Raw genomic sequence first — 12509 nt, forward strand, 5'->3', positions numbered from 1 at the left:
CGTTAGAAGTGATTGAAGGGCTTCAACGACTTCTTTGCAATCATTCTCCATAACGACATTCGTCTGCCTTTGACGAAAAGCTTCCTTCACTCCCAGTAGCACTGCCTCTGCTTCAGCGACTCTCGGTAACACTTCCATACGCCTCCTTGTCGCCAATTCCCATATAACTTTCCCCTCATCGTCCCTGCACAGTACCCCCAATCCCGTACCTCTATCTTATTTAACTCCTGCATCCGTGTTAATTTTGATAAAACCTGTCCGTGGCTTCCTCCACTTCGTCTCCTTCCTCCCTCGCCTATCATCCCTTTGTTGACCTCCATCCTCCTTCTTACTCGTCCTACTCTCCACCTCGTCACTCAGTTCTCTCATCATATCCACAGCCCGCCTTAGAACCCTCCCCCCGTCTATTTTCGTACCGTCAAACACAAGTTTGTTTCTGGCTTCCCAAATAGCCCAACAACACACCATGAACATCTCGCACTCCCTCTCCTCCAACTCCCTCCACACATCTTCCACCCACTTCCTCACCCGCTCACCACCCAACGCCTGCCTCACCTCCACTCCCGACCCTTCCCAGACCCATTTCACCCACCCACAACCCCGGACAAGTCTCCACCTCAATGGAACAACACAGACACAGAGCATCAATGGGCGTTCCTCGAGCAGCCAGGTTTCTTCGCGTAGCCAAAGCTTCATTACAAAATTGCCAAAAGATAATTTTAATACGGGGCAGTACCTTCGCATTCTAGATTCGATTCCATAGCCAGCTCTCCTTTGCTCGGTCAGATTGCTCAGTTTCGACATTTTTATCGCCCATAATGGCTTTATATGTCGACCGAACATAATATAGACCGTTCTTCTCTAATTCCCAGCTCCAAAAATTATCAGCCTTGACCGCACTCACTCTCATTCGCAAAATACGATCTTGTTCGAATGGAAGGAATAAACTACGCACCCTATGAGCATTCAAGTCCGTCCCATCAGCATTAAAAAGCTCCGCCACTACCATATTAGGATCAGAGTCTCCCCTAGGAGACAAGATTCTCCTCGTTTGAGTACCCGGTACCCAGGGATCCTGCCAAATCCTCGTGCTCAAACCGTCACTCACCCTCCTTCGTAGCCCAAACCCATGAACCTCCCTAGCTTCCCAAATTCCTCGCTTTTATAGCTCGGATTGCTGCCCAAAGGTGCCGTAAGAAACGAACCAGCTGGGAAGTATTTCCCTCGCAACACCCGTGTCATTAGGCTATCCCTCTCAGTCAAGAGCCTCCATGATTGCTTCCCTAGTAAAGCTAAGTTGAAACTATGGAGCTCCAGGAACCCTAGCCCTCCTCTATTCTTCGGCTTGCAAAGCTTCGACCATGCTATCCATGGGATCCTTTTTTTCCCTTCCGTTGCACCCCACCAAAAACGCGAGACCAGGGATCGTATTTCCTCGCAGAAAGTTTTCGGGAATTTAAACACACTCATAGCATAAGTCGGGATAGATTGCGCAACCGCCTTAATCAACACTTCTCTTCCCGCCTTTGAAAGTAATAACCCTCTCCAACCTTGTAATTTCTTTTGCAATTTATCTCGCACTATTCTCATTAATGCACTCTTCGACTGACCGATTACCGTGGGAAGTCCCAAGTACTTGTCGTGAACAGAGACCATCCGTACACCAAGCCCATCCGCAATATTCCTCTTCCTCTCCTCACTAAGCCCTCTGCTGAACGAGATCGTGGTCTTCTCTAGGCTTACCATCTGCCCCGAAGCCTTCTCATAGCTAGAAAGAATGTCCTTGACTCGATTCGCCTCAACTTCAGTAGCTTGAACAAAAAATATACTGTCATCCGCAAATAGCAAGTGAGAAACCTCAGGTGCCCCATGAGCCACCTTGATACCGTGGATGGCCTTTGTTTCGGCTGCTCTCCGCATTAGCCCCGAGAGGACTTCAGCACACAAAATAAATAAGTATGGGCAGAGAGAGTCCCCTTGTCTAATACCTCTACTGGGTTTAAACTCCTCAGACGGGCTCCCATTCACCATGATCGAGAAACTTACCCAAGTCACACAAGTCATAACCCCGTCAATCCACCCTTGATGAAAACCCATCCGCTGCAACACCCGCTCCAGGAAACCCCATTCGACCCTATCATACGCCCTTGATGAAAACCCATCCGCTGCAACACCCGCTCCAAGAAAAGAGGAAGATTATGTAAAATACACTACAAGAATTAATTACTTGTGGGACTAAATAGGCGAGAAAAATAAGTCTTTAAAGTGAAGTTGTGACAGAAATTAGTCGCCAAATCTAGGTCGCAACCTCTAGTTGCCAAAATAGACATGGGCGACGGATTTTTGTCACCAAATTAGCGACAGACACTGTAGTCGCCATATAGGTATTAGCCACAGATTTCAATCCCTAAATTGGCTAATGTATTAGTCTGTAGTCGCCAATTTAGCGACCCATATCAGTCACCAAATTAGTGACCAAAGAGAAGATTAGTCGCTAATTTAGTCACCAAATTAGCGACCAAAGAGAGTTTCAGTCGCCAATTTTAGCGCCATTTTCCGTAACTCCCCCATAAGTTGGGAAGCCTTCCCCTAGGCCATCCTAACCCACAGAGATGTCACATGACTTGGTTTACCAAGTTTGTAGTGCGAACAAACGAGATAAAGCGAATTAACATAGATAAGTTGTAGTTAAATAATTAGGTTACAAGTTAAAAGATTTGAAAGCAATCCCAATAATACAACTAAATTTAAATAAAAGTGGAGTCTAATGAAGAGTAAAAAAGCTAGACAACAAAACTGGTGACAACAAGGCGAAGACCGCTCCCAAGCCTCCAAGGTATATGCAAATGCTAACCTGTCAAGCAACTGTTCCCCATATGAGCGGAAATCATCATATGGTTCACCACAGATATTTTGAAAACACTTTGGTTAGCTCCAATAATACTAATGCTCATTACTAGCATGTGAATGGAAAAGACTTAGATGATTATACAAAGGAATGATGATGCAACAATGCAATTTATAAATTTACACAATTCTTCCACAACAAACTCGGTAACGACATCGCAACACCGCTGCACCGCAGCCCGTAACAAAGGTACGCGGGACGCACCCGTGGTAACTGACCCGGGCGCTAACCAGAATCCCTGCCAGACGTTGTGCCTCAACCACACGAGTCCCTGCAAACTCGAATGATTCACGTGCACGTTCTCTTGCCGTGGGAAGCTCCAAGATGTGGCCCTAGGATAAGACAGTCCCCCAACCGTCTTACGTCTACTCAACAACCATATATCCCAATCCAATATACTCCATTCACCACCTCCAACCTCCACAATAAACCAAGTATGCACAACAACTAAATAAGACTTACTACATAAGAGTAAGCCATCTTAAGGCAAGAATTCACATGTTTACCAACAAGCCAATTAGTTAATTAACAAGCTTCCCAATTCATGTTATAATGCAATAGGATGATATCATGATACTAATTCCATTTACCCAACTACAATACATGAATACACACCCCACATTAGTATGCATTAAACCCTAATTGCCAATTACTCATGTTATCATGTAAATACAACATGGATTATGTAATTCATGATAATTATTGCACAAATAAACATCCATATTATCAAAGCCAAGTAGGGAAGCCCTACCTCTTTCTAATCTCCAAGCACTTCAAGCAAACAAGCTAGAAGGGCTCTTCAATGAAGTCTCCTTCTACATATATTATAACTAACTATCACAACAACAATAATACTAATTAACCCCTTAATTAACCCACTTAATTAGTCAAAATCCTAATTAAAATCACATAAGACAACATACTAATTAAACCAGAGTTTACTAATTAAGAATAGAATAAAATAGCAAGAATGCACCTGCAAATGTAAACAAATGAACAAGAGCAAGAATTAGGGAGGAAACCATCACAAGTAATGTGCAAATCTTGAGGATAGGATTTGGGAGTTTTTTGTGAGATTTTGAGAGGTGTTGGGATAAGGTTTGGTGAGGAAATGAGGGGGAAAAAAATCTAAAAAAGTGTTTAAAAGGGTTACGTTCACATAACACTCTTCACGTGTAAAAGTTGGACAGCGACATGCCACTCGGTCGATTGCTCAGTGGCACTCGGTCGAGTGCATCAGCCACTCGGCCGAGTGCCTTAAAATAGGAGGTGGTGTAAAAGACCACCCACCACTCGGTCCCTCACTCGGTCGAGTGAGGTTCCACTCGGTCGAGTGCAGCCTTAGTAATTCAGGATTTTAAAATCTTCCTCCCTTAAAAAGAACTTTGTTCCTGAAGTTCACACCCGACTCTAACAAGATGCTTCTAACATTATACTTGTAACACCCCCATTTATTTAAGAGCCTTTACTAGGCAAGTGTTACCATCTCAATTGCCTGAGGTAGTGATTACAAAGGTAAACGAAACCACAGTACTTTAAATACATATAACGTTAAATGGCCTTACTACATTGTTCCAAAATAAACAACTGTAATTAATAATTTAACTACAGCGGGAACTAAATAAAACGAATAATAAATAATGAATATCCATTCTAGATGATCTAGACTGCTAAATAAATGCCAATGCCTCACGCCCTTCAGCTCCCCTTTAAGCCAGCTCTATTACCTGAAATCAATCTGCTCCCCAATAAATGGTTCATCACAGGTGTTTAACGAATACACGGTCAACCAAATGGTTGAGTAGGAATATCTAAACACCAGGAATAACACAATAATAAGACAATCAAATATGCAAATGCTCAAAACCCATTCACAACTCCGAACACCCATACATACTCTGAACACCCATATATATACTCCGAACACCCATATCAAAACGCCGAACACCCATATAAATACTCTGAACAAGCTTTTATATCCCGCCACCCCTGGACCGGGTCTTCATACGTCAACCCTCCACCCCTGGATCAGGTCTTCATACAACATCAATACAAAAGTATGCAACATGGATAATAATCAATCAACGGATAACAATAACAATTTTTATCAATAATCATCCAATAACTAATATTCAATTCCAATCATCATTCAAATATTAAATATCACCAAAGCACATTCAAGTTGAGTAGATAACCTACCTCAGCAGATATAATCCAATTATGTAGTCCAAGAATAATAATCAAAATTACTCCACTTCAAATCCGTCACCTAAATATAATATTATAATTTAATTATTAATTATTCGATTTACTATTATAATTCAACCAATTATAATTTATTTACGTTAATTATATTCCCGTATAATTTATAATGCAAAACCCATTTTAAATATTCAAGCTCAATCACCCATTAAAAACCCGTCACAGCCAACCCACTAAACCCACATAAAACACGGTTAAAACTGTGTACAACAAACCCCCTCAAACCACCTAAACCCAACACCACCTAGCCACCACTGACGCCACTCACCCAACCACCGCTAGGTTGCCACATGACGCACCCAAACAACCCCTAAGCACCAGCCAAACCACCCCCAACAACCCACAACTTCCCGCCTTAACACCCTTCATATCCGACATCAACACAACTTCGTCAAACACCCTCAACCTTTAAACCACCACACTACAAGAATATATGTTAAAGGCGTCTAAAGCAGGCGACTGTAATCATAGTCGCCAATTTGGTGACAGGAAAAAAAAAGCGGCGACCAATAACAGTCGCCAATTTGGCGACTAGGGAATCTTATCCCAATATCCGTATGAAATCCAAGGGCGACGCCATAATATCCAATTTGGCGACGGAAAACAGTCGCCAAATTGGCGACTGAAAACGGTGTATGGATTGTCGTGTTTGAGCAATTGTGGTCAACGACGGGTGAAAGGAACAATCCATACACGGTTTTAATACAAATATCACCCAAACACGGTGGTTAACGACGGTCACGATTGGTCCCACTAAAGTCATGGTGGTCCACGACAGCTACTAAGGTCATCGGTCCAGTCCACGGTGGTTTATACGGTCTTAAAACGATATTTTAGTTGAATTGCGCGAGATAAATTAATTATAAGACGGTCTTACTTGAGACAATAAACTTTATGAATTTCCTCTACTTTTCTCCCTTTAGATCTTTCTCCCGTACATTTAGTAAATTATTTGTGTTTTTTTTATTATATATGGTTATGAGGTAGGTAAGATTAGCTTATATAGTTGTAGGAAGGAAAGAGGGAAAAAACTTCCTAATTTCTAATTTCTTTCATCATCATCATCATCATCATCATCATCATCACCACCACCACCACCACCACCACCACCACCACCACCACCACCACCACCACCACCACCACCACCACCACCACCACCACCACCACCACCACCACCACCACCACCACTACCACTACTACTACTACTACTACTACTACTACTATTATTATTAGTATTAGTATTCGTATTAGTAGTAGTACAATTATACTTCCGTCAGACAATCCCATATTTCACGTGCCACATGTGAGCTTCAATAATTCCCGACTCACTATTATTTAATTGTTTTATTTCCATCTTACAACTTAATTTTCTAATTTATATAATTGTTAAATACCTTTTAAAACACATTTTAATATAATTCTACCGTCTTAAATACGAGGTATTACAGTCTTCCCTCTTTAATAATAACTTCGTCCCCGAAGTTCACCCAAAACATCCAAATAGCCGAAATAGTAACTCAAATTAAATTCCTTATGATGTACTTTTATTATCAAATTATCATAAAAATGTCTTAAAATACGAGATGTTACATCCTATCCCCCTAAAAAAAAGAGTTACGTTCCGGTAAATAACTTACCTAAACAAAAAGAGTAGGATACTTGTCTCGCATTGCAGCTTCAGCTTCCCATGTAGCTTCTTCCACTTTATGACCATAAAACTTTTACCAAGACTGTCTCACCATTACGAGTCTTCCTCACTTTTCTATCCAAGATTTCCTTAGGCTCCTCAAAATAAGTCAACTGCTCATCAATCTCAATATGCTTAGGCTCTAGTACATGAGTAGAATCACTCACATACTTCCTTAACTGTGAAACATGAAACACATTATGGACCCTATCCAAAGCTGGAGGTAGTGCTAAATGGTAAGCTACCTCTCCAACTCTGTCTAAGATCTCATATGGCCCAATGTACTTCCGACTCAACTTCCCTTTCTTCTCAAACCTCATCACTCCTCTTATTGGAGGCACTTTCAACAACACTTTATCTCGCACAACAAATTCTATATTACTTCTCTTCATATCTGCATAGCTTTTCAGTCTATCCTGCGCCACACGCATCTTTTGACGAATAATGTGCACTTGCTCCACCATTTCGTGTATTATCTCAGGTCCTAACACAACCGCATCTGCTTTGTCATTCCAACACACTGGACTCATGCACTTCCTTCCATACAATGCCTCAAAAGGTGCCATGCCGATACTAGCATGGTAACTGTTATTATAAGAAAACTCAATCAGGCCCAACCTCTCCTCACATGATCCATCAAACTCTAGCACACAAGCTCTCAGCTGTAGATACCTCATTTTTGCACCTCCCGCAAGCCACCCGGTGATGATTGGGCCGCATGTTTGGTACGCGGAATGATTTATGACAATTCGTAAGTTTATGATCAAGTGATAGCTCAAATACTTGTGTCTACCCCTTAGTCGTTATCTACGCGCCGTTACGGTCGTTTTGACAGTAATTAGAGTTCATTTGGAGTCCGGGTCAAAAACCGTCTTCATTTTCTAATAAACCGTTTAAAATACCGAGTCGGAGTGTTCTGGAATATTCCGGATATTTCTATTCCATAATTTTAATCTTTTAATCTTTTGGTAAAATATATCCCGAGATTTTATTTTGAACAATAAGGAAGTTGAGATCTACCGCAATTCCATAACAGAAATGCGGAAAATCTTTCTTCCGTAGGAGGAAACCTCTGGGGAAAGGACGCAGCACCAACTGCGCCTCTTCCAAAGGACCCAGTGGCTGCTGCGCCTCTTCCCCAGCTCTTTTTTGCGTATTTTCAGATCTTTTCGAGATTTGTTTCCAAAGTTTTACCGTAACCCTAATTCCTTCGTGTGATTAGTATAAATAGGGACCTTCGTTCCTCATATTTCTCACGCGAGTGTCCTCCCTTCTCTTCTCCCTTTGCATTCTAAGACCGCACTCTAAGCTTATTAACGTCTACATGCTTGATCAATCGACCACTTAAGCTCGGATCCTTCTGAGTACCAGTCTCGTTGCATGACCGACCAATTTGACCAACTCCACTCATTAATCAAATAAATTTAATTTAAATCCTCTTACGAGGGACTTTCATCATACATTCGAGTCGAGCAATCACTAATCGTTAACTTAGTTAATCTCGTTTCGTCAAACATGTAAGTCTGAGGGTGTAAATCCCATATTTTATTATTGTATAAATTAATGTAAGGTTTACGTCGAAAATATACTTAAAACCGATTTATAAAACCCTTTATCAAACCTATTTTCACGGATTAACAGAAGACAGACGTCGAGAAGAAACGCAAAAACTGCTGCGCCCCTTCGAAGAGTCGCAGCATCTACTATGCCTCTTCCTGAGGCTGCCGCTATTTCTGCCTTTCTTCTTCTTCCTTTGTTCTTTGTTGATTCGTCTCTTTTTTTCCGTATTTTCTTATTTTCTTCATGTTTCATTCACCTAATAATTTTAATACACATAATTCATAATAATTAGTCAGCTTTAAATCCGACTTAAATCCCTTATAACCAATATTTGTGGGTTTTCGTCATTAAAATCAAACCCGGATTTTAGAGATTCGATTTGTCCATATCAAGTCTCCGGAATTCGCCTTTTGTATATTTTCATCTGTTTATCACAATCTTTCAAAATAGTTTAACATGAATAAACTTAGTAAGTTTGTTTTAATTTGTATTAATGATTTATGATTAATCACAATTAGTTTCAATTCATTCTTTATCGTTTTTTTATGACCAATTCATGTGTAAATAATCTGTTAAATCACTTCTACTTGAGTCGAACATCAATAATCGATCATTAAATCACCAACGAACATTAACAATCTGCAGTTCCGGCTTCACAGCCAGAACTCACCTTAGAAACATATGCAGTGACCACTGCGCCTCTTCCAAGGGACACAACACTACTGCGCCTGTTCCGGGGTGATTTCTGTCTCTGAACTTCCGTTTTTGCTTTGACCGAGTTTGTTAGTTTACGTATTAATCGGCTGTTAATCATAATATCACCGCTAATCTGCCCGTTTTCTAACTCTAATTATTTTCTTATTTTCCTTTTCTTTTCTCACATTATCCGTTTTAAATGTATTTTCGACGTGAGTCATTAATCCGTGTAATTATTGTAATTCTATTGTATTTTATTTATTGTATCTTTATTATTATTTGTTTGCTCTCAAATGTAATCAACCTTAAATCCCTACTTCGACCTAATGTATCCTAAATTACATGTTCACCAACTTAGCCAATTCTCACATGCTAGGACTAATTTATTGGATGTTGCATTGCATGCATATAATCAACAACATATCAAGTATAGATAATTTCCCTAATCATTAGTAGAGGCCGCTATCGAGGCGGGCGGGATTAGGTGTTCGATCGAAAGAGCTTCCTAATACGTACCCTCACCCCTTACTCCAGATCTCTGTGAACATCCGTGTTCATTGGCATCCATGAGAGTCATTCTAGACATAGAATGCTAAGGGCGATGAGTTCTTGGTGTCTATGTCACTACTTTGTGTCTTGACATAACGCGAAATATTCGAACGGTTTCCAATTTTCCACAATAAATTGGTGGCGACTCCACAAATGCAAACGCTTGTTTTCCCAAGCGCCCCGTGGCCCCCCCCCCCCCCCGTGTCCACAGTTTGGCGACTCTGCTGGGGAGTAATACACTTATGTGTTGCCAAGGGTGAAGCTTGAACAAGGTTAGGGAATAGTTTATATGAGATAGTTGTCGGTTTTCATTACTCGATCTTCTTAGATCGTTTTATTCGGCCTTCCTAGGCCCAACTCAACCCATTCGACCAATCGTCCCGTCTGGACAGTCCAAATTCTTATCTGGGCCTAAGGATGGATAGCGATTGACGTCAACCATACCATGATGCTTACTCATGTTTGCATCAAGGGCCTTCACTACTCGAAGGAATGGACTAGGAACCGACCTTACTCTTGTTGGGCACGGATCTCTCCACAAACCCAGGTTTGATTGCTCGGTATGGCAACCCACCCTTTTAAGCCAAAACCCTTTAAATGCACTCAGCATACCGTTATAATGCCTGTTTTAATGCTTGTATCATATGTTACCGCTATTTTCTAAACAAAACTAGGACGAATTTTGTAAAATCAAAAACCTTTTTAACATGTAAATATTTTCGAAAAATGGCCCAAATTAGCGCAAAATGAGTCGAAATCCTTTCCAAATATAGAGTCAAGATTCGGGCCTCAAAACCCATTTCAAAACCTCACTTCGAGTCAACACTCCTACAACTACACTATAGTTGATTAGGACAAACATTTCAAAACTTTGTCATTTTCAAACCACACTTGACACAAGTGGCACACTCCCACTTCACAAGTCGAGTCTTTTCTTGGAGTAAGTGTACTAGAGGGGTCGATCGTGTTTTGATTCGTTGTCGATCTCTTATACATTTTCCAAGATGCCTGAAACTAGTACCACAAGTGCCAGCGGTCAACCCCAAAATGGTAATGCTCAAATCCTAGTTGTGCTCGCTCGTCTCAAAACAAGCCAAGACCAAGTTTATGATCGCCTCAATACAATTGAAGGCCGAATTGTTGCTGTAGAAACTATACTCCCTCCTGGAGAAGATGAATTTCCTAGTGAATTTGTGCACGATAACCTTCCACCCTTTATTGGGTCACAAAAAATCAACCCTCCAGTAGGTCTTATCGAAGCTGAAAAGCGACTCCAATACTTGGAGGAGAAACTAATGTACCTCAAAGGAGATGATATCTATAGGGAAAACAATCGCAAGTATGAGGCCGTGAGCACCAAATTGCCAACCAACTTCAATATGACTGATATCCCAAAGTTCAAGGGACATGAAAACCCTTTGAACCACATTCGTGCTTTCAAAGACTACATGCCTATCAAAGGCATCAAACCTGAGATGTTCTTAAGGATCTTTCCTTCATCTCTCGACACCATTCCTAAGCAATGGTTCTATTCCCTAGAGCACAAGAAGATTGCCACCTGGGATGACGCCACAATCGAGTTCGCTAAGCAATACGCGGATAATGCTGAAATCCTAGTCAATATGCGCACTCTAGAGGTTCTTACCCAAAATGAGAAAGAAGGCTTCACCGACTTCCTAAATTGGTGGAGGAAGAATAGCACACAACTTGTCGAGCGTCCAGATGAAGCTACCTTGGTAGAAAAGTTTGTGGATAACTTAAGGCCCATTTATGCAAATCACTTGAGGTACCAAAATATTAAGACCTTCAAAGATTTAACTGTGCTAGGGACAAGAATTGAAGATGACATCCGTAAAGGACTCTTGTCCAAAATAGTGGGTCGTGGATATCAAGGCTCAACGATTCGTTCTTACGGCTCTACTAGCAAGACTGATGAGGTTAATCTTCTCGAATCATCAAAGAAGAATAACCCCCAAAGGAAGTTCACAAACATTGGCGACACGTACTCCAATACTTTGAAAAGGTTGATGAAATAGGGTAAGCTCCAACCCATAGGGCCTACACCTGATCCAGAAAAGAAGTCCAAGTTCTGGGACGAAAATTCGTACTGCGAATATCATAGAGGTAAGGGACACGATACAGAAAAATGTTACAAGCTAAAACATGTCCTGCAAGATCATATGATCGAAGACGGTCGCCTACCCATACCTCCTGGAGGTAAGCCTAACAATACTCAGAATCCTCTTGAAATTCTGGTGATTACAAATGAAGAATCTACCTTAGATTGTTCACTCCTCATTTCTCCAATGAAGATGAGATCCATGCATTAGAAGATAAAGGGAGTTATTCTACAATTTCTCCTACCATCGTCGACTTTATTGCATCGGCAAAGATCGTAAGTACACAAGTTTCGGAGCTAGAAGATGTAGTAGCATCCCTCCGCAATCCAAGCACCATACATAAAGAGAGCACGCCACTAAATCTTTCCCGAAATTCTACAATGCAAGAAGTGGTAGCCGTGGTTGATAGCCTAATCGATCAAATAATCCACTTAGAAGCTGAAATCATCAGGTTGAGAGAGCTTGCTACCGTCAACGGAATATGGGCCGATGACGATGAAGATGAATACCTCACTGAGCACTATCTAGTCAAGATTAGTGAGGACATAATAAAAAATAGTGAAGCCCAGGATATAGACCACCTTACTCGTTCAGGGCGTCCATATCAAAATATTTCTCAAAATGGTCCCATAGCTAATGGTCCAATTACTAATACCAACGTCGTCACACCAAATGATGGCGAAGATCCATCTACTGACCACTTTCTAAAGCAATTACAGAAGACAAA

At 41.1% G+C, this 12509-nt stretch overlaps 1 protein-coding gene across 1 annotated transcript; it reads right to left on the reverse strand.

The window, feature by feature from the left end:
* Positions 1–1104: 1104 nt before the first annotated feature.
* Positions 1105–2031, reverse strand: LOC141613473 (uncharacterized). Its single transcript, XM_074432211.1, has one exon. The coding sequence runs from the start codon at positions 2029–2031 to the stop codon at positions 1105–1107; it is 927 nt and encodes a 308-aa protein (XP_074288312.1).
* Positions 2032–12509: the final 10478 nt, after the last annotated feature.

The sequence above is a fragment of the Silene latifolia genome, chromosome 11 (assembly GCF_048544455.1).
Source record: "Silene latifolia isolate original U9 population chromosome 11, ASM4854445v1, whole genome shotgun sequence".
Taxonomy (NCBI): Eukaryota; Viridiplantae; Streptophyta; class Magnoliopsida; order Caryophyllales; family Caryophyllaceae; genus Silene; species Silene latifolia.